This window comes from Ceratotherium simum, chromosome 16 (genome assembly GCF_057802395.1).
Source record: "Ceratotherium simum simum isolate JZ-2026a chromosome 16, ASM5780239v1, whole genome shotgun sequence".
Lineage (NCBI taxonomy): Eukaryota > Metazoa > Chordata > Mammalia > Perissodactyla > Rhinocerotidae > Ceratotherium > Ceratotherium simum.
Window position 1 is genome coordinate 3973941 of NC_141915.1, and position 26111 is coordinate 4000051.

At 40.6% G+C, this 26111-nt stretch overlaps 1 protein-coding gene across 3 annotated transcripts; it reads left to right on the forward strand.

Moving 5' to 3' along the window:
* The first annotated feature begins 729 nt into the window (after positions 1–729).
* Positions 730–25832, forward strand: TVP23C (trans-golgi network vesicle protein 23 homolog C). 3 transcript variants are annotated; one of them, NM_001281947.1, is made up of 7 exons: positions 730–741; positions 5748–5830; positions 7042–7186; positions 12053–12142; positions 13327–13458; positions 22257–22385; positions 23769–23795. In NM_001281947.1, the coding sequence occupies exons 1-7, from the start codon at positions 730–732 to the stop codon at positions 23793–23795; spliced, it is 618 nt and encodes a 205-aa protein (NP_001268876.1). The 3 variants fall into 3 exon arrangements, with proteins under 3 accessions (NP_001268876.1, XP_087296286.1, XP_087296285.1); XM_087440160.1 differs by lacking the exon at positions 730–741 and adding an exon at positions 1505–1789 and having other exon boundaries at positions 23769–25832; XM_087440159.1 differs by lacking the exon at positions 730–741 and adding an exon at positions 1664–3940 and having other exon boundaries at positions 23769–25832.
* Positions 25833–26111: the final 279 nt, after the last annotated feature.

Sequence of the window (26111 nt, forward strand, 5' to 3'; positions counted from 1 at the left end):
CCGCGCTCCGAACCCTCCTGTTTCTGTTTTCCTGGCGTCTATTTTCCTCCCATAATAAAACCCTCCATTGTTTACTGTAGAGTCCTCCTGCCTTGTTATTCTTAGTAACTTTTTACCCTTTCGCAGGAGTGCATTTTTTTCAATTGCTTCTAAAATTTAAGGTACAAAAGTGTAATACTGTACAGGAATACATGTCTTTGTAGAACATTCGAACAACATGAAACTATGCAACAATAAAGACCCCTCCCCGCCCTCAGGACATGACGGGAATGACACCTCATAGACAGCAACATCTTCACGTGACAAACCACGAAGGTTTCTCCCTAAAGCCAACTGCTGCACACACTTCCATTCCCAGCTCGTTTTTTCCCTTCTCCTTGGACCGGACCTCCCGCTCCCCGCGCGCCCCGAGTCCGCGCTCCTCGCCCGGGAGCTCCCGGGTCGTCCCGCCCACTCTCTCGCCCCGCCCTCGCCCCCGCCCGGTCTGCACTTCTCGCCCCGCCCCGAGTCTCGCGCCCCCGCCCGGTCCCTATTTCTCGCCCCGCCCACAGCTCGCCCTGTCCCTGCAGTTGCTCCTCCCCCGAGGGTCTGGAAGCGGAAGTGGGGCCGGGGTGCGGCTTGAACGTTGGCTCCTCCGGGCTTGTGGTAACCGTGCCGCGGCAGTTCCAGTCCCCGCCCGGCGCTGCCGAGCCGACGTGGCTCCGGAAGTGGGGCCGGCGCAGGGCCGCCATGTTGCAGCAGGTGAGAGGGGGGCGGGGGCTGCTGGTGCGGTCTGCACGGTCCGAGGGCACGAGTTCAGCGTCTGGGGGTCGTTGTGTTGGAGCCCCAGCCCGCCGCGCGAGCCCGAGGAGGAGCGGGGTGGGGGCGGAGGGCCGCGGGCAGTTGTCCGGGCGGCGCGGAGCAGGGGTGTGAGGAGCGCGTCGTCAGCGGCGCGGGCGCTGGGTGGCTGCCGTGCGCGGCTGCGGAGACGCCGTGGTGTGTGGAGTGGCGGGCGGTCGCCTCCCTCAGCCTCTCGCGGGCGGGCGGGCGAGGCCGGGGGGCAGCCTGAGTCCTGGGGCGCTGATCGGAGACGCCGCCGGGGCCTTGCGCTCCAGTTCCGGGTCAGACAGTGATGGTGGGTCACGGCTGGTCCGCTTCGATGGTCACATCTGCGCCCTTAGAGTTAGTGGCAGTCCACAAGTTTACGACCCGGGATTCGTGAGAAGAGTAATCTCTTCCTATTTACACGGACTTGTTAGTTTGTAGTGCCCTTGCGCTTAGATCGTCGTGGGTGCTTTTTCTCATGGAGGGATCACTGTGAGCGCTCCAGACAGGTGTCCTGCCTGGACTGCCGGCTGAGCCGGACGGTGCTAGGGGCTGGGGGCTCGTCGAGGGGTCGGGCGGGGAGACTGAGTTACATCACTAAAGACGTTTCCAGATAGCGGGTAGCTCAGAGCAGGACAGGCTGAGGGTTTATGGTCAGAAAAGACCGCTCTGAGATGCGTGGAGCGGGAAACCCGGGGATGGTTCAGTTCGGCCCTCGGGACCCGCACCCAGGCTGGAGAAGGACGCCCCGCATGCTGACGTCCCGCTCGAAGGCGCGGCCGTGAGCCTCAGGCGAGCCTGCTGCGGCGCGGCGGTCGTCCGTGCATTGCCACAGTCCCCTCGCTCTCCCCTCCCAGGCCGCTGCGAAGTCCCTTCTCAAACCTTCAGCGTCTCTTCCTTGCTTCTGGTTTCACTGAGAAAATGGAAGCCACCAGAAGAGGATTTCCACACCCCCTCCCGGCTGCGTCTTTGCCCGTCGTCTCCCGTATGCTCTGCCTTTCTTTGACTGTGACGGACGGTCTGTGCCCCATTCTAACGCTGTGCCCTCTGCTTGCGCTCTGGTTTCCATCCCCTCTTGCCTGCTGGAAGGCATTGGTCCAGCAGTTCTCCCTGCTCTCTTCTGCATCACTGTGTATTTTTCTCTTTAAAAGGTTGTTCACATCAGCATATCAGCGTGCTTTAATTTCTCCTGTCTTAAATAAAAACTCCGTTCCACATGCCCTTTCAGCTATCATGCCATTCTTTGCTCCTTAAAAGGCTTGTCTATGCTTGTCTCTTAATTCTTCTACCTGTATCCGTTCTAGTCGGGCTGTCTCCCTCCTTCCCCCTGCCATGCTGAAACTGCTGATATTGAGGTCACTGATGACTTGTTAGAAATACAGTGGCCACTTTTTGGTTATCATCTTGCTTGTGAGCAGCATTTGACACAGTTGATCGGATCCTCCTCCTGGAAACACTGTCCTCACTTGGCTTCCAGGACAGCGCCCTCTCCTGGTTCGGCTCTGACTCCTTAGCACTTCTTTTAGCCCCCACTGCTTATTCCGTCTCAATTTCCTGCCCTCTAAATATTGGAGTGCCTCGAGTCTGTCTTTGACATCTTCATGCTTTTAGCTGCTCAGGACAGAAACTTTGGAATCTTCCTTGACTCCTTTTCTCTTACCCCCACACTCAACCCGTCAGCAAATCCTGTCAGTTCTACCTTAAGATGTGTTTGGAATCTGGCTACTTTTCACCACCTCCACTGCATCCACCTTAGACCAAGCCGTTATTTCTTGGCTCCTTTATTGCATTAGCCTCCTGACCAGTCTCCCAGCTTTGTGCCTTTGTCTTTCTCCCTTTCCCCCAGATTCTTAATACATTCGCCAGAATTTTCCTTTTAACACATGAGTCAGAATGTGTCAGTCCTATGCTCAGAACACTCTAATGGTTCCCCCCACTCACATTTTTTTTTAAAGTTCTGAATACTAGCATCTTGAACTTGTATGTCTAAAGCCAAACTCCTGATTTCACCCCAAAATCTCTTTTGCCCACAGTCTTCTCCGTTTTAGTAAGTGCAACTCCAAGAGTGCAGAGCTGTTTGTCTTTTTTCTTGTTTCTGGCTGTAGCACTTAAAACAGCACCTGGCACATAGTAGGCACTCAGTATTAATGAATGAGAAGAAGCCGGTCTGGCAAAGAGCAGGGTAAGAGAAAAGAGTGTTCTAGATAGAATGAGCCACAAGTGCAGAAGGATGCAGTGGGGCGCAAGTTTGACATATTTAAGGAACTAAAAAGAAGGCCAGTCTGTCAGGGGCTTAGCTACTGTATAGGTTTCCTATTGCTGTTGTAGCAAATTATGATAAATTTAGTGGCTTAATACAAATTTATTATCTAAAAGTGCTGGTGGTCAGAAGTACAAAATGAGTCTTAAGGGGCTAAAATCAAGGTGTTGGCTGAGCTGTGTACCTTCTGGAGGCCCTAGGGGAGAATCTATGTCCTTGCCTTTTCTAGCTTCCAAAGGCTGCCTGGATTCCTGGTTCATAGTACCTGCCTTCATCTTCAAAGCCAGCAGCATAACATCTTCTAATTTCTCTCTCTCTGATTCCTACTTTCATTGTCTCATCACCTTCTCTGATCTGACCCTCCTGTGTTCGTCTTATAAGGACTGTTGTGATTACATCATTGGGGCCACGTGGATAATCCAGAATAGTCTCCCCATCTCAGGATCCTTGATTTAATCACTTCGGCACAATTCTTTTTGCCAAGTAAATTTACATATTCACGGTTCCCAGGGCTTGGAACCTGGACTTCTTTGGCAAGAGTGAGAGAAGGCATTATTCAGCCTACCGCAGTTAATGAAGGGGGAGTGGCCTGAAGACCAGATGGTGATCTGTCATGATTAGGAGCCTGTTTTTCAGTCAGAGTGCTGTTGTAAGTAAGGGAATGATATATCTGATGTGAAAAGGTCACCCTGGCTGCTGGATAGAGATTGGACTATTGAGATCAAGAGTGGAAGGTCTTAGCTTTTTATTCCGTAGCATTATACAGTTGATCTCAGTCTTGGCTGCACGTTATTATCATCTGGGGAGTTTTAAAAAATCCAGATGCCCAGGCCACACCCCAGACCAATTACATCTGAACTTCGAGGTGGGACCCAGGTATCGGGTTTGTTTTTTTTTAAAGTACCCTAGTTTTTTTTTTTAAAGTATCCAGCCTATAGCCAAGATTGAGAACCACTGGTCTTTGTAGATCTGCATCCATTTTGCCTCTCTAGCTAGCTCCTACCCCACTTCTCTCACCCTTCACTTACTATGTGGGCTTCTTGGCCATTCCCTATACATACTTTGTGTCTTCCTACGTCTGTGTCTTTGAAAATATACCTAGTCAAGGGGCTAGAGTGAGCAGGAGGCCTACTTGCTCTCTCAAGGCCCAGCTGATAAACGCTCCTTCAGGAAGCTTCTCCAGAGCCTCTTCCTTCCCTGTGCTCCCATTTGCATTTATGTTTCTCCTGGCACTGATCACAGTCTGCTGTGTTTTATGGGTGATTGTCTCCTTTGTTTGTTCACTCATGCCTTCCACAAATACTGTACTGCCTGACCTGGCGCTCTCTAGATGCTAGGCCTTATGACACTGCAGTGACAGACCTTGTCCACCAGTAGTCTTCTCCACCAGAGTCTAGATGGAGAGAGGAGGAGTAGACTTGCAGGAAGAATATCCTGAGATGATTGTTCAAATGGAGATTTGTCCAAGTGCTGTGGGAACATGGGAAATGGTGTGCCTGGGGATTTCAGGGAAAGTTTCTGAGCTATTTTAGTATTTGAGCTGAAATTTTAAAGATGATTTGGTGTTTGCCTGATGGTGAGCTGTGTAGGCAATGGGGAAGGGAAAAGAGCTTTCTGGGTAGAGAACACATGTGCAAGGCAGGAAGAGGGGAGAGACCATAGTGATTTCAGAGAATGTGTAGTAACAGTATTGCTGCAGTGCCCAGTGGGAGGGAGTGTCAGAAGATAAGTAGGGGGATCAGATCACGAGGTCTCCTATGCTTCGTGAGAAGGAGTTAAGTTTTGTCCTGTACATGTAGGGGCACCATTGAAATTTGGGCAAGGAGTGACATGGTATGATTTGCATGTTAGGAAGATTCCTCTGTGGGTAGTGAGGGGCTGGAGTAGAGCAGGAGTGAGACCGGAGGTAAAGGCAGATGAGTGGGGAGTGGCTGGCGCTAGTGAAGCTATCCAGAGTAGATGCGTTGTTTGCTGTGGTTGAGGCTGAAGGTGATGTGCAGTGAGTTGAGGTGTGAACCACTCTTAGAAGCCTAAGGTTGTGAAAGGAAGGAACGCTATGAGAAGGGAAGTAGAAGATAGAAAGGGGAGATTCAGAATTAGAGGTTTTAAAGTATCTTTTTTGTGCTCATAAAGGACACCTGAAGAAGTTTATATGCTGATTAGAAAGATCCAACAGAAAGATTTGAAGATACAGGAAGGTGTAAATAAAAGGGAAAATTGATGGAACGAGCCCCCAAGGAGGCAGAAAAAGAAGGAATTCCAAGTACAAAGAGTTGGTTTAGCCTTGGATAAAAAGAGAGTTATGAGGAGGGATCAGGGAAACAAGGATGCTGTCAGGTGATTTTGTGAAGGGGCCAAAAACATTGAGTTTATCCTCCATAGCCTCTGTGTTCTCTGTGAGTGGCAGGAGCATTGTCTGCACACCAGTGGTCTCTCGCAGGCTCAGCGGCTTGGGTGGGGGTGGAGACAGCAGATGCTTGGATTACCACCTGGGGTTTTTGCCAGCTGATTGGGGTGGGGGTGAAGGAACTGCACATGCCCTTTCCCTAGGTTGTGAATTCCAGATGGCTGTGACCACATCTTAATTTTGTCTTCCATTTTGACTAGTGTGTTGCCTTGCATGTAGTAGGAATGCAAATGTTGAATTTCATTTTACTTCATGGATACTTAATTTTCTTTTTAGGACAGTAATGATGACATTGAAGATGTTTCACTGTTTGATGCAGAAGAGGAGACAGCAAATAGACCAAAAAAATCCAAAATCAGGTATGAGAATAAGTTTTAAGAGTTGTGTTTGTCCAGTGGTGTTCTGTCCATAGACTGGTGCTAGCGATGGGATTCCAGGCAGACTGGTTGTGATGTGCTTGTGAATATTGTGTATTGCTAGTCTGATCTTTAGTCTGAGACAAAGATGACGTTTCAGATTTTCTTTGGGAATAACTAGCCTATGGAATTTTATTCAACACTGAGTTTTCAAATCTGCACACAAATCCAATTATGTGAACACTGGTGTTTTTAATTCTAACTACTGTTTACCAAGAATGCACCATTTCTTTAGATAGTTTCTGTAGATAGATTACATTTTGATTTATTGTGCAAATTTTGGAGTTGCATCTTTTGTATAAACTAATATGAAAATACAAGCCAACAGTGTTTCTATTCCAAATTTAGTTCTCTCTAAAGAAATTCACATAATGAAATCAAATTCTACCTAAACCTTGAAAACATTACACTAAGTGAGAGATGCTGGTCACAAAAGACCACATATTGTATGACTTCATTTATGTGAAATGTCCAGAATAGGCAATTCTATAGAGACAAAAAGTACATTAGTGGTTGCCTAGGGCTGGAGAGGGGTGGGGTTGGGGGTAAATGGGGAGTGACTGGGTACAGGGGAGCCGATGGGTACAGGGTTTCTTTTGGGGGTAATGAAAAAGTTCTAACATTGATTGTGCTGATGGTTGCACAATTCTGTGAATATACCAAAAACCATTGAATTATACACTTTAAATAGGTGAATTGTATGGTATGTGGATTATAGCTAAATAAAGCTGTTAAAAAACCAACAAATCTACCTGATGGTTACTTTGTCTTAATGCCTGCAGTGATTTCTGAGGGCCTAGAAATTCTTTTGGCCTGATTTTTGGACATTTTAAAATAGGATTCAGTCCTCAGAGTATAGTTTCCTTATTTCTCCAAGTTAGATGAAGTTTCTTGTTATATATGCTGTGAAAGTTTATTTTCAATGAGGTGCTAAAGTCATGTTTACATAGTGTATTTTCTGTGACAACAGGGCCTAGTCAAATAATGGGACTTACGAAAAAGAGAGGTTGGCGCTTTGCTTCTTCCTCAAGTCATCTCTTTTATTTTGACAAAACTCTGCATGGTTATGTTGTGGCTGAAACATTTTTCATCTACATCTGCAGTACCTGTAGTAGAGTGTAATTGCATTTCTTTTATTGTGTTTTGGTTTTCAGACACCCGGTGGCATCATTTTTCCATTTATTCTTTCGAGTCAGTGCAATTGTAGTCTACCTTCTCTGTGAATTGTTCAGCAGCAGCTTTATTGCCTGTATGGTGACAATTATCTTGTTGTTGTCATGTGACTTTTGGGCAGTCAAGGTAGGTTTGACTGTTTTTATTTTAAAATTATATTTAATATGATGAGATTGAATGACATATAAACAGTAAAAAAAAAAAAAATGACACTTAGCATTTTGGATTGGTGTTTATCTTTTCAGTTACCTCAGGCCTCATCTGTGTTCAAGTGCCAGGTATATCAGATCACATGTTACTGGTTACTACACTACTGACTTGTCTGTGCCTTATGTCAACCTACATCAGCTTTACAATTAAACAGACAAACAAACCAATAAAATGTGACTAGCAGCTGCAGACCCTGCATGCTGCTTCTAATCCATACCACTGATTTTGCTTCGGGGTCACCTCCAGCTATGCCGTGTATGATTTCTAGATAAGACCCTAGGATAGTTTGTGCACAAATACTTAAGGAATACCCACCATTTGCAACGGTTCCTATGTGTACCCTAGGGCAGTGTTTCTCAACCAGGACCAATTTTTGGTTGTCACAGCTGGGGTGGGGGCATCTAGTGGGTGGAGGCCAGGAATGCTACTAAACACCCTGCAATGCACAAGACAGCCCCACAACAAAGAATGATCAGGCTCAAAGTGTAAATCGTACCGAGGCTAAGAAACCCTGTTGTAGGGGATAGACAGGAGTGTTGAGATATGGTTTTAAATTCAAAGGTAGTGATGAGTAGAGAGATGGATGGATAGATAGATAGGTACATAGATGGGCATGTGATAAAATAACTACAGTAAAATATTAAATGTAGTCTCTAGGTGGTAGGTATATGGGTGTTCGTTGTAAACTTGATTTTCCTGTGTGTTTAGAAATTTTCACAGTTAAATGGTGGGGGGAATAATCAAAGGCAAAAAAAAAAGCAGAAGCTAATTTTGGAATTTCAGAGATGTATATATTGATTCAAAAACTAGTAAGATGTTACAAGTTTGTTCATACCCACCAACCCAGCCATTTTTAGATCTTTTAATTCTTACAGATATCAGAAATGGTTGGCTTGGTGGTGGCTGGTTTCCACAGGCCACAAAATGCTGAGAATGAAGATTACAAAGGTCTGTTTTCTTTAGGCTTTTCTTTTGTACAGTCATCTTTGGCTTGTAGTTCTTTGATTTTCTTCTGTTGCTTTGTACTCTAAAGTGTTTACTGTATCCTGAGCACAATTTTGTTTTGAGGAATGTTTCTTCTTCTTGTTCATATAATTTCTTTTTAGCCAAATAGAGCATAGCCTTCAGTCAATTCTTCCTGGTAATTTCCAAACTCTTAAAGTGCAATACTTAAATCCTTCTGAGTTAAGGGTTTTAAAACATGTGGCCAAAAAGTATATTTTCTGATAAGCTGTTTTTAGTTTTCCCTAAAACAAGGGCTTAAAAAGTGTCACCCTTTTATCTGTGGCAAAATTACTTATAGATATTCAAACAATTGAGATATGAAGCAAAATTAAGAAGTCAAGAATGGGGAAATTATTAAATGGACTTGGGAAAGGGAGTAGGCAGCGTTCTGAACCTAGTTAGGACAGAGATGTGTCATAATTATTATAAATCTCATTTTAGTTGTCAAAAGAAGAGATATAATTTAAAAAAGAGATAAAATTATTTAAAAAATAAAAAGTTTTTAGTGTTATAGCCTCTGTGAGGCTTTTTGTTTTATTCTTTACTCTGACAAATAGAGTAAAAAAGGTTAAATAATGGTTTTAAAATTTTAATGGTAACTATTAGTAAAATTTAAACAAGTTGTGTGTCTTCTACAACATTGGAGAAGATGAGAGCAACTAAAACATACTTCACAGAGCAAGAGGAGGAAAAGAAAGCAAGTGTCACAAGGCCTAGTGCAAGGTGATGCAAGTAGTAGCAAATTAGTTATAACAGTAAATGTAATTTGATTAAACTCTGCTTTTAAAGGTAAGAATTCTAAAATTGGGTCAAAAGTCAAAAGTCCAACCAAAAAGATCTAACTAAAATCATGACATTGGGAAAAGTAAAAGAAGGCAAAGATAACATCATACAATTCCAAGAAAAAGAAACTTGGCATTATAATAATATTATCAGACAAAATAGAGATGAGAGTGAGATGGCATTCAAAGGAACAAAAAGGTCATTTTATGAATCACAGTGAGGATCATTCACAGAGTGACATTACATCAAACTATGTGTAGTGAAAAGCTATGAGAAACACTAGGAGAAGATGGAAGGAACATTACTGTGATACGAATCTAATAAACCACTGTCTTTGACAGATCAAAGTGACAAAAGTAAATAAGGTCTAAAGGATCTGAATGAAATAACAAAGTCAATTTAATAGCAGCGTTTGAAACTTTGTATGTACAAGGATAATACCTTCTTGTTCAGTTCCTGTGGAACATTTACAAAAATTGATTAAATATCACTAGATATTTAATGCAACAAAACTAGAAATTAATAAAGAATGATTGTCAAAATTGGAATTTTTTAAAAAAGCAACCGGCTAAATATGTTGGCTTAAGAAGGAAACAAAAACTGTGAATATAGATTATTTACATCTTAATTATAGTGATCATCTACATTGAAACTTTTAGAATGTGTCTAAAGCTGAATTCAGAGGAAAAACAATAGACTAAAGGCTTTTATTATTAGAGGTCCAGAAGTTTCAAAAAAAATAATAAGCTTGAGAGAAATTAGGAAAATTAATAATGATAAAAGCAGAAAGTAAAGAATGGAAAAGTGGAGGAGTTTGAAAATATTCTAAAAATTGTTATTTGAAAATGCCAATAAAATAGACCTCTGGCTGTTTTCAGTCTTCATTGCCAGCTCTTCTCTTTTACTTAGCCTTTAACTGTTAGCATTTCTGTAAAATGAATTTTGGTCTTCAAGGCTCCTCCTTTTCTTCTCCTTCTGTATTCCTTTCCTGAGCAGTGTCGTCTATGCTTCTTATTCAATTGCTCATCTCTAAGCCAGGCTGACTCCCAGATCTATATCCCCAGTCCAGGTTTGTTCGCATAGCTCCAGACCTGTCCATCTGTCTTCTTGACATTTTTACTTGGTTATCTTGGAGGCACCTCAAATTCAACATGTGTAAAATACTACTTTTCATCTTCCAGCCTCAAAATGCTGCTCTGCCATCATCAGTGTTCCCTTTCACAGGGCCTGGAATCAATATTTTTTTACTTGAGCAAACAAGAAATATATGAGTTGCTTTCTTCCTATCTCATATCCAGTTAATCACCCGTAAATCTATAGAGTTTACATTCTTCCTTAGGGCCTACTATTCCACCTGGAATGTTCTTCTCATTCCCACATCACCTTAACCCAGGGATTCCTGATCTTTTTCGTGCCGTGGACTCGTTTCACAGTCTTGTAAAGCTATGGATAATATTTTTAAACACATAAAAGAAAATACATAAGATTACAAGGGAGGTCACTTATATTGAAATATAATGAAAACATATTAAAAAGACAAATTTCTGATTTTAGTAATATGTACTTCTTTAGTAATGCATTAAATTATCACAGCAGGTCTAATTACTTTGAAAGCAGTGATGAGCATAAATAGTATTTTGTGATCTCTGTAACAAGTATAGTATAGTATGAGAAATATTTGTGGTTTTTATTGTGACAAAGTCACAGGTGTTGTTAATTCTACTGTGGTGTGTTGTCTGCATTCATAATTTAAAGAACGTAATTTTCAACCAAAAGTTAGTGACAATAAAGATATAATTTTTTTCCCATCCAGGTTCACGGAACCCCTGAATATATTAGTGGACACCGCTAATTAAAACTCCCCCTGCATTATCGACTCCTGTTTATCCTTTCAGTTTTATTCCAAGTGTTGATTCCTCAGGGAGACGTTTTCCCACTCCCAGACTAGATCATATTTCCCTGTTAGACTCCTAAGGCATCCCGTGCTTCTCCCTCATAGCACTTACCACGGTTGCTGATGGTGCATGTGTGCATTGGTTGACCAGCTCTCTTCCCCACAACACTTGAAGCTCCATGAGGACAAGGATGATATGTTAGTCACCATTTTATTACCAGCACATAGTAGGTGCTCAATAAATATTTGTTGAGTAAATGAACATTAGGAGAGCTATCAAAGTAATTTGTTACCTTGGTTAGAGGAAAAGAGCTGTTTCATTTGAGGTACTGAATGAAGACCAGCGCCTGTAACGGTGGTCTTAGTCATTTTGGGCTGCTATAACAGAATACCATAAACAGTAGGAATTTATTTCCCAAGTTCTGGAGGCTGGAAATCCAAGATCAGGGTGCCAGCATTGTCAGCTTCTGGTGAGGGCCCTCTTCTGGGTTCCCCACTGCCAACCTCTTTTGTATCCTCACAGAGTAGACAGCAGAGAGAGGTTGAAAGCTCTCTCTTGACTCTTATAAGGACGCTAATCCCATTCAGGAGGGCTCTACCATCATGACCTCATCTAATCCTAATCACCTACCAAAGGCCCCAACTCCTAATACCATCACGTGGTGGGGGGGTAGAGTTTCAACATATGAATTTTCGGGGGACACAAACATTCAGTCCATAACAACCATTTTTAGAGATATAGAGTTAAAAATATATGTAGCTCTAGTCAGGATTTATAGGAAAAAGTGAGTCCCGGTAGCTAAAGAGTAAGGAGTTTAGGATCACATTAGGGAGTTGAAGAAAGGACAAGAGTTCATGAGGGAAGAGGGAAGGGTAATGTTATGGATATGCTTACCCTGTCACCTCCACCTCTGCTGTCCTGCCATTGCCATTTTATTTAATCTTTTGTCCAGGCCTGGTACATAGTTGTCTTTAACTGGATATTATGGAGGTAAAGCTATTGATTTTTTGTTTGTAAAATGTTACACTAAGATATGACCTTATGGTAGATCTTTAAATAATGTTTTTAAAATGTGTGTGTTTATATTAATATTTACCAGAATGTCACAGGTAGACTAATGGTTGGCCTGCGTTGGTGGAATCATATTGATGAAGATGGAAAAAGCCACTGGGTCTTTGAGTCCAGGAAGGTAAATTGCCCTTTTTTTGAGTGTCATTCAATAGATTATGTGTAGATTACATTTGAGTATTTAAGGATGAAGTATTTAGGATCAAAAGTACTGTCCCAAATCACTTGGTATGTCAGCGGTAAACCAGATGGCCTTCTAAAACTTACTGCATTTTTCTGTCTAGTTCAGACCAGAAACAAGGTGTGTATAGGAGAGAATCCAATGAGAGAGGGCTTTGGCTCGGAGTTTATATAGTATGCTAAGCGGCCTGTCAGGGGCTGCTGATAAAGGATCTCTTTCTGATGGCCTCAGCTTTGTGTTGCCTTGCCTGATATAACTGCCTCCAGTAGCTTGCTCTGTCCTTGCTCCCATGGTCTTCTTCCATTCGTGGGCAGGGAAAAGGAAGAGAAGGATTGCAGCTGGATAGAAAATCTGTGTTGATCAGAGTAGTCTATTCTTTAAACTGTGCCTTCAGGAGCCCTAGGGGGTCCTGGTCAGTTTTGGGTTAGCCTGCTTCTCTCTATAGTGAACATTCACTTTCCCAGTGGAAATCAGTTTGGGAGCCAGAGGGCAAAATTCTTGGAGCCGGTACCAGTTAAATTGCTTCCCTTCTGCTTGGAAGGGCCTTGGCAAGTACTTCTCAGAAAGCAGCATTGTACTCAGTGAGCCCATATTCCTTTGTATTATAAAATTTACCTTGGAAACAACTCACCAGCCTTTTAAATTCCTGGATATTGCTAAGATGTTGTGGTCATTGTCCAGAATCTCTTGATTCCATTTTTTCCTCCGGACCTTGACTTGACCATTTAGTTTCCAGGATGACTATAGCTTTGATTTCCTTGACTCTTACCTAAAAGGTATCATTCAAAGCTTCCTTATGAGTAAGCAGTATCAGCACAAGAAGAATTGAATAGAAGCCTATCAAAGACCACCCTTACTGTCTTTGGTCATGACAAACTGTCCATTTGCCCTGAAAATGCAAAATTATTGATTTGAAACAAAATTTATTAAAACTGTATTCTAAAATTACAATAGTAGTAGATCTACTAACTATTTTTTGGGGAGGGGGTGTTCTAACTTAGAACTTGGGTTGTCTGTATTAATTTATTTGAATTTGAAGGTAAGGTGTTTTTCATTAAAAATGATAAACTTTTTACTGATAAATATCACAAGACATTGGTTATTAAATTCATATTCTTTTGTAGGCATCCCCTCAAGAGAGTAAAGCTATTTCCGAGGCTGAATCAAGGATCTTTTGGTTAGGACTCATTGCCTGTCCAGTGCTGTGGGTGATATTTGCCTTTAGTGCTCTCTTCTCCTTCAGGGTGAAGTGGTTGGTGAGTATCAGCGTAGAACTATTGAATAATCCATTAGGATAGCTGATAGGTAATCATAATAAACTACCATCTGTATTAACATTATCTTGAATAGACAGCTTCATCGTGTATTTCAAGTTCTGGTCCCCATCTCTACCTCTCTCTAAGTACTGGAGAGCAGAGTTTTGTTAAAGACCTCATTTCACCAGTTCTCGAAGTGCCTAGCAGAATTTTGATATAGTCCACCTTGTACAGAGATTACCATATGTATCATATTATTATTTTGTTGGATAAAGATGTTCACTATCCAAACAAACATGTTTAGCTTAGTTTGGAACTAACAGAGTGGTCTTTTCTGAAAATATTGGTTGATGACCTGTTCAGCTTATCTTTCTTATAGTAAATCTTCCCAAAACTTAGTGCCTTAAAATATCGACAGTCATTTTATGATCTCTCACCGTTTCTCTGGTTCATGAGCTTGGAAAGGACTTGTCTGGGAGGTAGCTGCAGTCAAACAGTAACTGGAGTGGCTGGGGCTGGGAAGGCATCTCCTCTGCATGAGGTCCCCTGGCCTCCCACGTGGTCTCTCCACATTGCTGGTATGGGCTTACTCACATCCTGGTGGCCTCATGGCAGTTAGACTGCTTACTTGGAGGGTCACAGCTCCAACTGAGAGTGTTGCAGCTCACAAGCTGAATAACTTTTTATAACTGTATTAGTTTGCTAGGGCTGCCATAACAAAGTGTCACAGCCTGGGTGGCTTAAACCACAAAAATTTATTTTCTCACAATTCTGGAACTTGGAAGTCTCAGATCAAGGTCCTGGCAGGGTTGATTTCTCCTGAGACCTCTCTCCTTGGCTTGTAGATGGCTGCCTTCTCCCTGTGTCTTCACATGGTCTTCCCTCTGTACATGTCTGTGTCCTAATCTCCTCTCCTTATGAGGACACCAGTCATTGGATTAGGGCCCACCCCAGTGACCTCATTTTACCTTAATTACCTCTTAAAGACCCTGTCTCCAAATACAGTCACGTTCTGGGGTACTTGGGTTAGAACTTAAGCATATGAATTTTGAGGAGGGACACAGTTCAGCCCATAGCAACAACTTAGCCTCAGAAATCACAGCATCACTTTTGCTACATTTTTCAAGGGAGTGAGAATTAGGCTCTACAGCTTGATCAGGAGGTAAGAAGGTTCTAGAAGAGCATGTGGAACAGGAGATATTGTTGCTACCATCTTTGGGTCACTTGGCCCAAACTGTGAGTCTTGTTCTTTTAATAGTTGAGTTTCTCACTTAATATTTATAGATATCAGATATATTTTGGCCTTAATTATGTTTTTCTTCCTACTTTTAGTATTTCCTTGTCTCTGTTTTGCTGTATAGGTTCTCTTTTTCTTTGTGTGTGCACACATATAAATACTTTCCCTTTTGGGATTTGAAAGGTTTATTTTCTACTTTTAATTTTTCTAGTAGTTACCTTTATTACATTTGTATCATACCCTCTTTCATGAATTAGGAAATGTATTTAACATCTATTGATTTCCTGCTGTGAAAGATGGTAAAATTAACACTCATACTCTCTCCCACCTTTCCTCCCTGCTTCCACCTTTGGATTTTTGTTGGTTATAGTCTTATTTTAGTTATTTTAAATAATGTGCTTAAACCTCTTGATTGACTTACAGACTCTGTTTAGAAAGGGAATGAAATAAACACTCTTATATTCCCTCCTTTGTTTCTTCCCTTTCTATTGCCTTAATTTTGTTTGTTCCAGTGTTATTTTTGTTGTCAAGGTTTATAACAATTACTTTTTGAAATGATATTTCTTACTAGTTTTCAGTCTTTCATCTATTTTTAAATACATTGATCACTCCTTTTATTCCAACTTCTCCTTTTGCCCCCTGGTTGGCTAAATTTTATTGCTGGCTGATTTTTTTCAAAAAACTTATTGGTGTTATTTTCCTTTGGCTCGGTCATGTTTAAGAATACAAGCCTATTGACTTTATTCTTTTTTTTTTAATTGAAGTATAATTGACATACAACATTACGTTAGTTTCGGGTGTACAACATAATGATTTGATATTTGTATACACTGCAAAATGATCACCACAATAAGTCTAGTTACTGTCTGTCACCATACAAAGTTATACAATTTCTTTTTTTCTTGCAGTGAGCACTTTTAAGATTTACTGTCTTAGCAACCGTCAAATTTGCGATACAATATTATTGACTATAGTCACCGGGCTGTATATTACATGACTTTTTATGTGACTTATTTATTTTATAACTAGAAGTTTGTACCTCTTGATCCTCTTCACTCATTTCCCCAACTCCCAGTCCTTTTACCTTCTAGCAACCACCAATCTGTTTTCGGTATCTGTGAGTTTTGTTTTGTTTGTTCGTTTGTTTTGTTTTTTTAGATTCTACATATAAGTGAAATCATACAGTATTTGTCTCTCTCTGTCTGACTTATTTCGCTTAGCGTAATACCCTCACAGTCCATCCATGTTGTTGCAGATGGCAAGATTTCATTCTTTTTTATTGCTCAGTAATATTCTATTGTGTATGTATGAATGTATGTGCATACATATACCACATCTTTGTCCATTCATCCAGCGATGGACACTTAGGCTGTTTTCATATCTTGGCTCTTGTAAATAATGCTGCAATGAACATAGGGGTGCATATATCTTTTGAAATTAGTGTTTTTGTTTTCTTTGGATAAATACCCAGAAGTGGAATTGCTGGAAAATATGGTAGTTCTATTTTTAATTTTTTTTGAGAAACCTCCATACTATTTTCCATAGTGGCTGTACCAGTTTACATCCCCAACAGTGCATGAGAGTTCCCTTTTCTCCACATCCTCAACACTTAGTTCTTGTCCTTTTGGTAATAGCCATTCTGACGGGCGTGAAGTGATATCTCATTGTGGTTTTGATTTGCATTTCCCTGATGATTAGTGATGTTGAGCATCTTTTCATGTGCCTGTTGGCCGTCTGTATGTCTTCTTTGGAAAAATGTCTATTTAGATCCTCTGCCCATTTTTTAATCAGATCATTTGTTTTTTTGCTATTGAGTTTTATGAGTTCTTTATATATTTTGGATATTAATCCCTTATCGGATATATGATTTTCAAATATCTTCTCCCATTCAGTAGGTTGGCTATTCATTTTGTTGATGGTTTCCATTGCTGTGCAGAAGCTTTTTGGTTTGATGTAGTTCTAGGTGTTTATTTTTGCTTTTGTTGCCATTGCCTTTGGAGTCAGATCCAAAAAAATACCGCCAAGTGCGATGTCAATGAGCTTACCGCTTATGTTCTCTTCTAGGAGTTTTATGGTTTCAGGTCTTACATTCGAGTCTTTAATCCATTTTGAGTTAACTTTTGTGTTTGGTGTAAGATAGAGGTCCAATTTCATGGTTTTGCATGTGGCTGTCCAGTTTTCCCAGTACCACTTATTGAAAAGACTGTCCTTTCCCCATTATATATTCTTTCCCCCTTTGTCATAAATTAATTGGCCATATATATATGGGTTTATTTCTGGGCTTTCTATTCTGTTCCATTGATCTATGTGTCTATTTTTATGCTTATACTACACTGTTTGATTAGTAAAGCTTTGTAATGTAGTTTGAAATCTGGGAGTGTGATGCCTCTAGCTTTGTTCTTCTTTCTCAAGATTGCTTTGGCTTTTCAGGATCTTTTGTTTTCTATACAAATTTTAGGATTGCTTGTCCTATTTTTGTGAAAAATGTCATTGGAATTTTGATAGGAATTGATTGAATTTGTAGTTTGCTTTGGGTAATATGGACATTTTTACAATGTAAAAATGGACGTTTTTACAGTATTCTTCCATTCCATGAGCACGGAATATCTTTCCATTTATTTGTGTCATCTTCAATTTCTTTCATTGTTGTCTTAGTTTTCAGTGTACAGGTCTTTCACCTCCTTGGTTAAATTTATTCCTGGGTATTTTATTCTTGTTGATGCAATTGGGATTGTTTTCTTAATTTCTCTTTCTAATAGTTCATTGTTAGTATATAAAAGCACAACAGGTTTTTGTATGTTGATTTTGTACCCTGCAACTTTACTGAATTCGTTTATTAGTTCTAACGGTTTTTTGTTGGAATCTTTTTCTTTTTTTTTGAGGAAGATTGGCCCCACGCTAACATTGTTGCCAATCTTCCTCTTTTTCTTTTTTCTCCCCAAAGCCCTAGTACATAGTTGTGTATCATAGTTGTAGAGTTGTAGCTCTTCTACATGGGATGCTGCCTCAGCATGGCTTGATGAGCAGTGAGTAGGTCCGCACCCAGGATCCGAACCGGCAAACCCCAGGCTGCTGAAGCGGAACATGCAAACTTAACTGCTATGCCACCGGGCTGGCCCTGTTGGAGTCAGACCTTAAAAAACCCTTAAAAAAGGTTTTCTGTATATAAAGTCATGTTGTCTGCAAATAGTGACAGTTTTACTTCTTCCTTTCCAATTTGGATGCCTTTTATTTCTTTTTCCTGCCTAATTGCTCTGGCTAGGGCTTCCAATACTATGTTGAATAAAAGTGGCAAGCGTGGGCATCTGGTCTTGTTCCTGATCTTAAGGGAAAAACTTGCAGCTTTTTGCCGTTGAGTATGATATTAGCTGTGGGCTTGTCATATATGGTGTTTATTATGTTGAGGTATGTTCTGTCTTTACCCACTTCCTTGAGAGTTGTTATCATAAATGGATGTTGAATTTTGTCAAATGCTTTTTCTGCATCTATTGAGATGATTTTTATCCTTCATTTTGTTAATATGGTGAATCATGCTGATGGATTTGTAGATGTTGAAACGTCCTTGCATCCCTGGAATAAATCCCACTTAATCATGGTGTATGATCCTTTTAATGTATTGTTGAATTTGGTCTGCTAATATTTTGTTGAGGAATTTTGCATCTGTGTTCATCAGGGATATTGACCTGTAATTTTCTTTTGTTGTGGTGTCCTTGTCTGGTTTTGGGATCAGGGTAATGCTGGTCTCATAAAATGAGTTTGAGATCATTCCCTGCTCTTCAATATTTTGGAAGGGTTTGAGAAAGAGATACTAAATTTTCTTTGAATATTTGATAGAATTCACCAGTGAAGCTGTCTGGTCCCGGATTTAGTTTGTTGCGAGTTTTTTGATTACTGATTCCAAGCTCCTTGGCTTTATTCTTGAATGGTGACTTGGCAGGGTTAACATTTTAGGGTCACAGCTTCTTTGTCTCAGCATTTAGAAGATACTGCTTCATCATTTTCTTATGTTGAATATTTCGGAGAAATCTAAGGCCAGACTTCCTTAACTTCCATGTGAGTGAGTGAATAATTTTTTTGCCTGGACAAAGAATTTTTTTCTTTATTCTTGAAGTTTTAAAATATCATAACCAGAGTGTCTTTTTTTTTTTGATCTTTCTATATTGACTTTTCTGGAAACTGTGCCCCTCTAATATGGAGGCACAGGTTTTGCTTTGAATCAGGAAAATGGGGTCTTCTCAGTCTTTAAATTGATTTATGTTCTATTTTTTGTCTTCTCTTATTCTGAGGTACCAGTTATTTCTGTGATGGATCATTTTTATCTTTTCTTATCTACCATCTTTAATTGCTTTGATCTCTCATCTTTGTCCTTTCTACTTATTCACTCAGCAAATGTTTTTAAGAGTTTGCCACATTCCAGAGCTGTTCTAGGCATTGAGGACCAGTTGGGGCCAGGTAAACAATGTAACTGCTCTGATAGAGCTCACGTTCCAGTGGAGCAGAGTGGAGACAGACAGTAAATAAGAGGGTGGGGGATGTTAGAAAGATAATGACATGAGGTAACAGAGTGGCGAGTGCAAGGGAGAGAGCAGTGGGTTTCTTTAGACTGCATGGTCAGCAAGGGCTTCTCTGTGTACTTCTTTAGCTCTGCCTGCTCCATTTTCATCTCCTTCTGTTGTCTTATCTTACCTTCATGCTCTTTGAATTCTTATCTTTAGGTTCTTCCGTATGGTGAAGTATTCCCAGGAATGCTTTTATTTTGGTGAGCTATATTTCTTTCAGAATAGATTTTTCACCTGTCTTTTGCATCGTGTTCCTTCCTTGTTTTTGTTTTTTGCTGTAGTTTGGCATAGATGCTTTCCCTCTTTTCCCTCTCCATTGCTCCTGCTTACAGTGGCAGCTCTGTCCAGGCCTTCTCGTTACGCTGGTTTAGTGTGGGTGAATTCTCCTGGACTGTTTTCCCATGTTGTCTGGACATCTGGGCTCTGCAGTGAGCTAGATTGAATGCTGTCTTTGCTGGCCTGAAGGCCCAGGTGTGAGGAGGAGAAGGCCACCTTGGCTGGCTTGCTTGGGTTTTGCCTGGCATTCCTGTTTCCGCGTTAGGCGTATGCTCTGTTCTGGTTCTGCCCTTCTCCTTTAGAACGTTTGTGAGGCCCCGGAGCCTTAGCATCCATCTGGGAGAGTCAGCCCAGTCTTTCTCTAGCAGTATTTCCACTTCCCTAAAACAGAGCAGGGAAAGGTCATGTGAAAGGTAGTTTGGGCTCCTATGTTAAGACACAGGGTGGGTACGGGGCATCTCCCTGGCTCTCCATGAGCCTCTTCCTCTTAAGGTGATCGGCTTGATGCTCATCCTTCTGTGCTTCCCCTCTTCCTTCTCCCCACCAGGGAGGCGTCAACTTGGCAAGCTGCTGGGATTTTCCTGCCTCTTCTGGGTCGTTGTTGGTTGGGAGGCACTTCTGCTCTCATGTCTGTTGCTGAATTTTTTTCTTAGAGCTGTCTATATCCTCTGGCCTTCTGCATCTTAAGTTGAGGGTGGTGATTATTAGTGACATTTCCCTTAGAGATTCGTTGGAGAGTTAGGAGCTGTGTAGAGCAGCACCAAACTGGCTCTTTCTCTGACCATCAGCCCTTTTTTATGATCGGTCTCAGTTTATTTGCCTGTTTTTTAAAAAAAAAACGATTTGGGGGCCGGCCCCGTGGCTTAGCCGTTAAGTGCGCGCGCTCCGCTGCTGGCCGCCCGGGTTCGGATCCCGGGCGTGCACCGACACACCGCTTCTCTGGCCATGCTGAGGCCACGTCCCACATACAGCAACTAGAAGGATGTGCAACTATGATATACAACTATCTACTGAGGCTTTGGGGAAAAAAAGGAGGAGGATTGGCAATAGATGTTAGCTCAGAGCCAGTCTTCCTCAGCAAAAAGAGGAGGATTAGCATGGATGTTAGCTCAGCGCTGATCTTCCTCACAAAAAAAAAAAAAAAACCGATTTGTTATTTATATCTTGAGGGAAATCTTGATGTCTGGCTTCACTACACCATCTTCAAACCAGAAATCTGCTTGTTTTAACGTATAAATACATTTTAAAATTTGTTACCATTGAATAACAGTGATGCCTCAGCAGGATCCATGCTCAGTCTATGAATTCAGGTGCCCTTGGCATGTTGGGGCATACATACCAAGAGGGCCCCAATTTGAGCAGGATGGGAAGTTGAAGGAGATTTATTTAAATAAAAATACAGGATCATGTTTATTTAGGTAACTAGCAACCTTATGTAATTCTAATGTGTTTATTTCTGTGAAGCATGAGTTTGGAACAGAAAGCACAACTCTACTTCTTTTACCAGGAATTTGAATTTTTTCCTTAATTAAGCATTTAAATCCTGTACTTGCTTAAAATCAGCTGTACAGCTTGTTAAGGGTTAAGGAGAGTGAGTCTGAATTGGGAAAAGATACTGTTTAGCTTTTTACAGATGTAAAGATGTTTCCCGGGTAATCCCTTTAATAGCAGATGGGTTGATGAGTTGTTTGTTCTAGAACAGAGGGTTAGCACACTGTGGCCTGCATGCCAAATCCAGCCCAACACTTGTTTTTGTAAATTTTTATTGGAACACAGCCTTGCCTATTCATTTACGTATTGTTTGTGGCTGCTTTTGGGCTAGACTGGCAGAATTGAATATTTGCAACAGAAACTGTATGGCCTACAAAACCTAAACTATTATCTGGCCCTTTACAGAAAAACTTTGCTAACCCCTATTCTAGAATATTTAACCATGGGATCTCCTCATGTTGTGCTAATTAACTTTTCTTCCATAATATTTAAAGAATAAGCTTGAGTTTCTTATTCTCAATCCTTAATGATCTTAGTAGGGTCACCTATAGGATCCCTGATGGGGCCACAAGGAAGAAACAGTTTTGCCAAAGTGCATTTCCTCGCAGTACTCCTTCCCTCTCCATCCCCCTCCTCCCCCTCCATCTCCTTCCATCTCCCTCTCTTTCCATCCCTCTCCATTCTCCTCCATCCCCCTCATCACAGAAGGCAAAAACCTGTTGATTCCTGCCTCGAGGCACTGGTTTTCTTTCCCAGAAGCCAGTTGTCACACACATATTAGCATAGAACAGAGATTCACCTCTGCATGCTCTCAGTTTATTGAACTTGATTTATCTCTTGACCATTCTTTTTTGTAATTCTTAAAGGAATAATTAACATTTGAGTCTCTTCTGAGTCTCATTTACTTTTTTTATCTTTACTCGTAGACCTATGGAAAATATTAGAGAGAGAATGGTCCCCACATTGCATCCACAGGGTCTGGCATGGTGCCTGGCATATAGCATATGTGTTTAATAAATATTTGTTGGGTGGATGACGTAGTGTGCCTTGTGCAGAGCATGGATATTGGATAGGTCTGTTCTGGCAAGTTGAGGAGTTTCATTGGCACAGCCCCTGCTTTGCAGAGCTTCGTTTTCTTCTCTTTCCCGTGACAGTCTGCCTTATCTCAGTTATGGCATAGAGAATAGTCAGTCAATTTTAGGCCAGTAAGCATTGATTATTTTTCCCTTTCCCAGGCAGTGGTTATCATGGGTGTGGTGCTACAAGGTGCCAACCTGTATGGCTACATCAGGTGCAAAGTGGGCAGCAGAAAGAATTTAACCAGCATGGCTACATCTTATCTTGGAAAACAGTTTTTAAAACAAGTAAGTGTTTTCTGGATATGAGGGTAATTTTGATGTGGTCAGTGACTAATGTAATGAGTTATAATTCTTATAGAGTTTAATTTTTATGAAATATTTAAAAAAATGTTTTTTAAGGCACTTATTTAAGTATGAGATCATGATGATAAAGTTATTTTAATTACTCTTTGGAGGCTTTTAGGACATTCTAGAAATGTATTGTCAGTCTCCTGAAATTATTTTAAAACCGGCAGGATAAACTATCATTGATAATACCTTATTTAAAAAAAAATTACCCTAAGTTCAGTTGCTTAATTCTGATGGCTCTAAATGAACAGTTTTGAAGAACGTATATTATATGGTTTTAGGGTTTATAGTAATAACAAGTAGAAATATAAGACTGTATCATTAAAGATCATTTTATGGTGCTCAGATTTTTTTTTGTTGTTAGAACATACACAGTTTACTGGGGTTCCCCAATATGAAGATTTAAATCAGGGTTTTCAGTGGGATAAGTAGTATTCATAGGTAAATAGTATTGGTTAAGTCTCTTGGGAAAATTGAGTAGCTCTTTGTATGAGTGGTACCTCACATTTGTTTAGTGCAGTAGGTTGGGCAAGTAATGTTATTTGGGACAGTGGTTCTCAAACTTGAACCTGCATGAGAATCATCTAGAGGGTTAAAACACAGGTTGCTGAGTTCCACCCCCAGAGTTCCTTTTTCACTTGGTCTAGGACAGGGTCTCATAATTTGCATGTCTAACAAGTTCCCCAGTGATAGTGATGCTGCTGGTCCAAGGATGACATTTAGATAACTAAAGTCCTGCGGGGTTAAGTGACTTCTCAAGAATATACAGCTAGTAAGTGGTATAAAGCTGAGGCTTAACCCAGCTCTCCTCTCTTGAAATTCATTGTTCTTTCCATTGTACTATAGTTTCTCTTGTATAAAAGATAAGAAGTAGAGAAAACAAATATTGTAGGGACGTGATTCTTCTCCTGAGGGATTTTTGCATGGTCCCAATATGGCTTTGCTATGGTCCACCTTATAGTACTTGTCCAATGTGTGCTTAATAGGTTTTTTTTCCTTAAGATTTTCAGTGTTTCTGAAAAGTGGGGAGGGACAATGAATACAGGTAAAATTGAACCTGGAGCCTGACATAACGTGGGTGGGGTTAGTAGGCTTACATGGCACCTGGTGATGTGCTGCTAGAATGAGACTGACTTGCTGGACATCTCAGGGGATCCATTGATTTGCTTCTCTAGCATGTCTATCATTTTTAACATAATTGGGCCATTGAATGTAAGGTAATGTAGTAGTTGGCTCTGCTTACAAATATAAAATGTTTTTCTAGGCCTAGTGCTTTGAAGTCATAGCTTTTAATATTAAGGAGCTCTTTCTTTTTTGCAGAACACTGGAGATGATCAGACTTCCTGAAGAGAACGAGAGAAAGCTCATGTGTTCTGTTCCACTGGGGAACAACTGAAGAGATTCTTGATTCTGAACCTTGTAGAACTCAGTACATGTTGCAAAGAGGAGTGTTGGGTTTGTTTTTCCATTTTAAAATTTACTTAAAAAAAGGAAAAGTAGTTTTCGTATTAAGTTTTTATTTTCTTTCTAGCATTTGGGGCTTGAAAGTATGGTGTTGCTAGAAGCATTGTCAGAATTTAGTTCATGGTATACTTGTATGTATGCATATAGTCGTGTAATATCCACATATCCCAAATTAAAAAAAATATTTGTGTTCATGTACCTGTGTAATGGAGACCTTTGCATTTTGATCCATAGAACACAGAAGGATGTTCTTAGTTTATGTCAAAACTCGATGTACTTACATATTATTTCCGTAGATTATTTTCATTATTATTTTTGTGTGTGTATGTGTGTGTAAGATCAGCCCTGAGCTAACATCCATGCCCATCCTCCTCTTTTTTGCTGGGGAAGACTGGCCTTGAGCTAACATCCGGGCCCATCTTCCTCCACTTTATGTGGGACTCTGCCACAGCATGGCCTGACAAGTGGTGCATCGGTGCGCGCCCAGGATCCGAATCCCGGGCCGCCAGCAGCGGAGCGCGTGCACTTAACTGCTACGCCACGGGGCCGGCCCCTTGGTAGATTATTTTCCGAAGAAAGTTTAGCTTCCATGTTAAGAGTGAGCACTTTGACTCATGTATCAGTTAGAAATAATTGTTAATTTTACAATGTAATATATACTTCATGATGAAACTTGTTATCCTAGGCATTCACAGGCAGGTAAAAACCAAATCTGGGCCAGTGGCATTAACTAGTTTCTAAAATTTTGTTTATTTTTATTTGTAACAAATCATGTACTTAAGGCCCAGTTAATATAAATGGAATTTTTATAGTTTATGTTTAAGGGATACCTAGGGGTTGCTGCTGTTTTATTTATTTTGTGGAAAAGATAGCCAGATTTTACCTTGGCACTTCCTGGAGGCTCTTCAGTGGTCCTTGGCTTAATGAAATCTATCTTTTACCACTAAGAGTATGATTCTTATGTCATAGTGAGAATAATCATTTCTCACTATGGTAAGTGCCTAAAAGACATTTTATTTTATGAATCTATTTTTTCTTACTATAATGGGGGTATTGTAAATCATGCATTTGTATTAATGGTATTTCCTAAAGCAATATATGTAACAATCTACAAACTATTGTAGGCGTGTAAATTCTGTTGTAGGTACAGTAGTCCCCCCTTATCCTTGGGGGATATGTTTCAAGACCCCCAGTGAATGCCTGAAATCACAGATAGTACCGAACCCTATATGTACTATGTTTTTTCCTACATATACATATTTGAGGTGTGACAGCAAAACTAAAATGAATTTCTTTTTCCTTCTTCACAATTTCACGGATAGAAGATTCATTCTTACTGTAGGTCTTAGCAACCTCAGCATACGATTTTTTTTCTTTCCTTATTAAGTTGAGAACTTTTACCTTTTCATTTAAAGGAAACACTTTACAGCTTCTCTTGGGCATATGTGAATTGCCAGCATCACTACACTTGTGCTTTTGGGCCATTAAGTAAAATAAGGGTTACTTGAATACAAACACTGTGATACCGTGATAGTCGACCTGATAACTGAGAGGGCTCCTAAGTGGCTAACAGGTGAGTAGTATATACAGTGTGGATACGCTGGACAGAGGGATGATTCACGTCCCAGACGATATGGAGCGGGATGGTGCAAGATTCCATCATGCTACTCAGAATGGCACGTAATTTAAAACTTAACGAAATGTTTATTTCTGGAATTTTCCATTTAATATTTTCTGACTGCAGTTGACTGTGGGTAACTGAAACTGTGAAAAGTGAAACCTTGGATAAGGAGGAACTACTGTATACTGTAAACTTTGTTGGAGTCTTTGAATCAACAGATTATTTTGTGAATGTATTTATACATTGTTAAAATTTTTAAAAAGATGTTTAATGGAATAAATGTCTTTCTTGGAGTGATAGTTTTGAAGGTGCATAACTATCTTTGTATAAAACTCTACTGTTTACGAGCACTTTGACACGTGTAATCTCGTTTGATCCTCACGACAAACCTGTTATGTGTGATGCCCATTTACAGATGATGAAATGGAGCTTCAGGTTATTGAGTGACTTGCCCGAGGAAACAGATTAGAGGAAGACCCATCAGGGTACATTACTGTTTTTAGAGAAAGTTTTTGTCTCTAAATGTCTTTTCCTAAGAATCATTAATTTATTAAGTCATTAATTTATTAAGTGCTTTT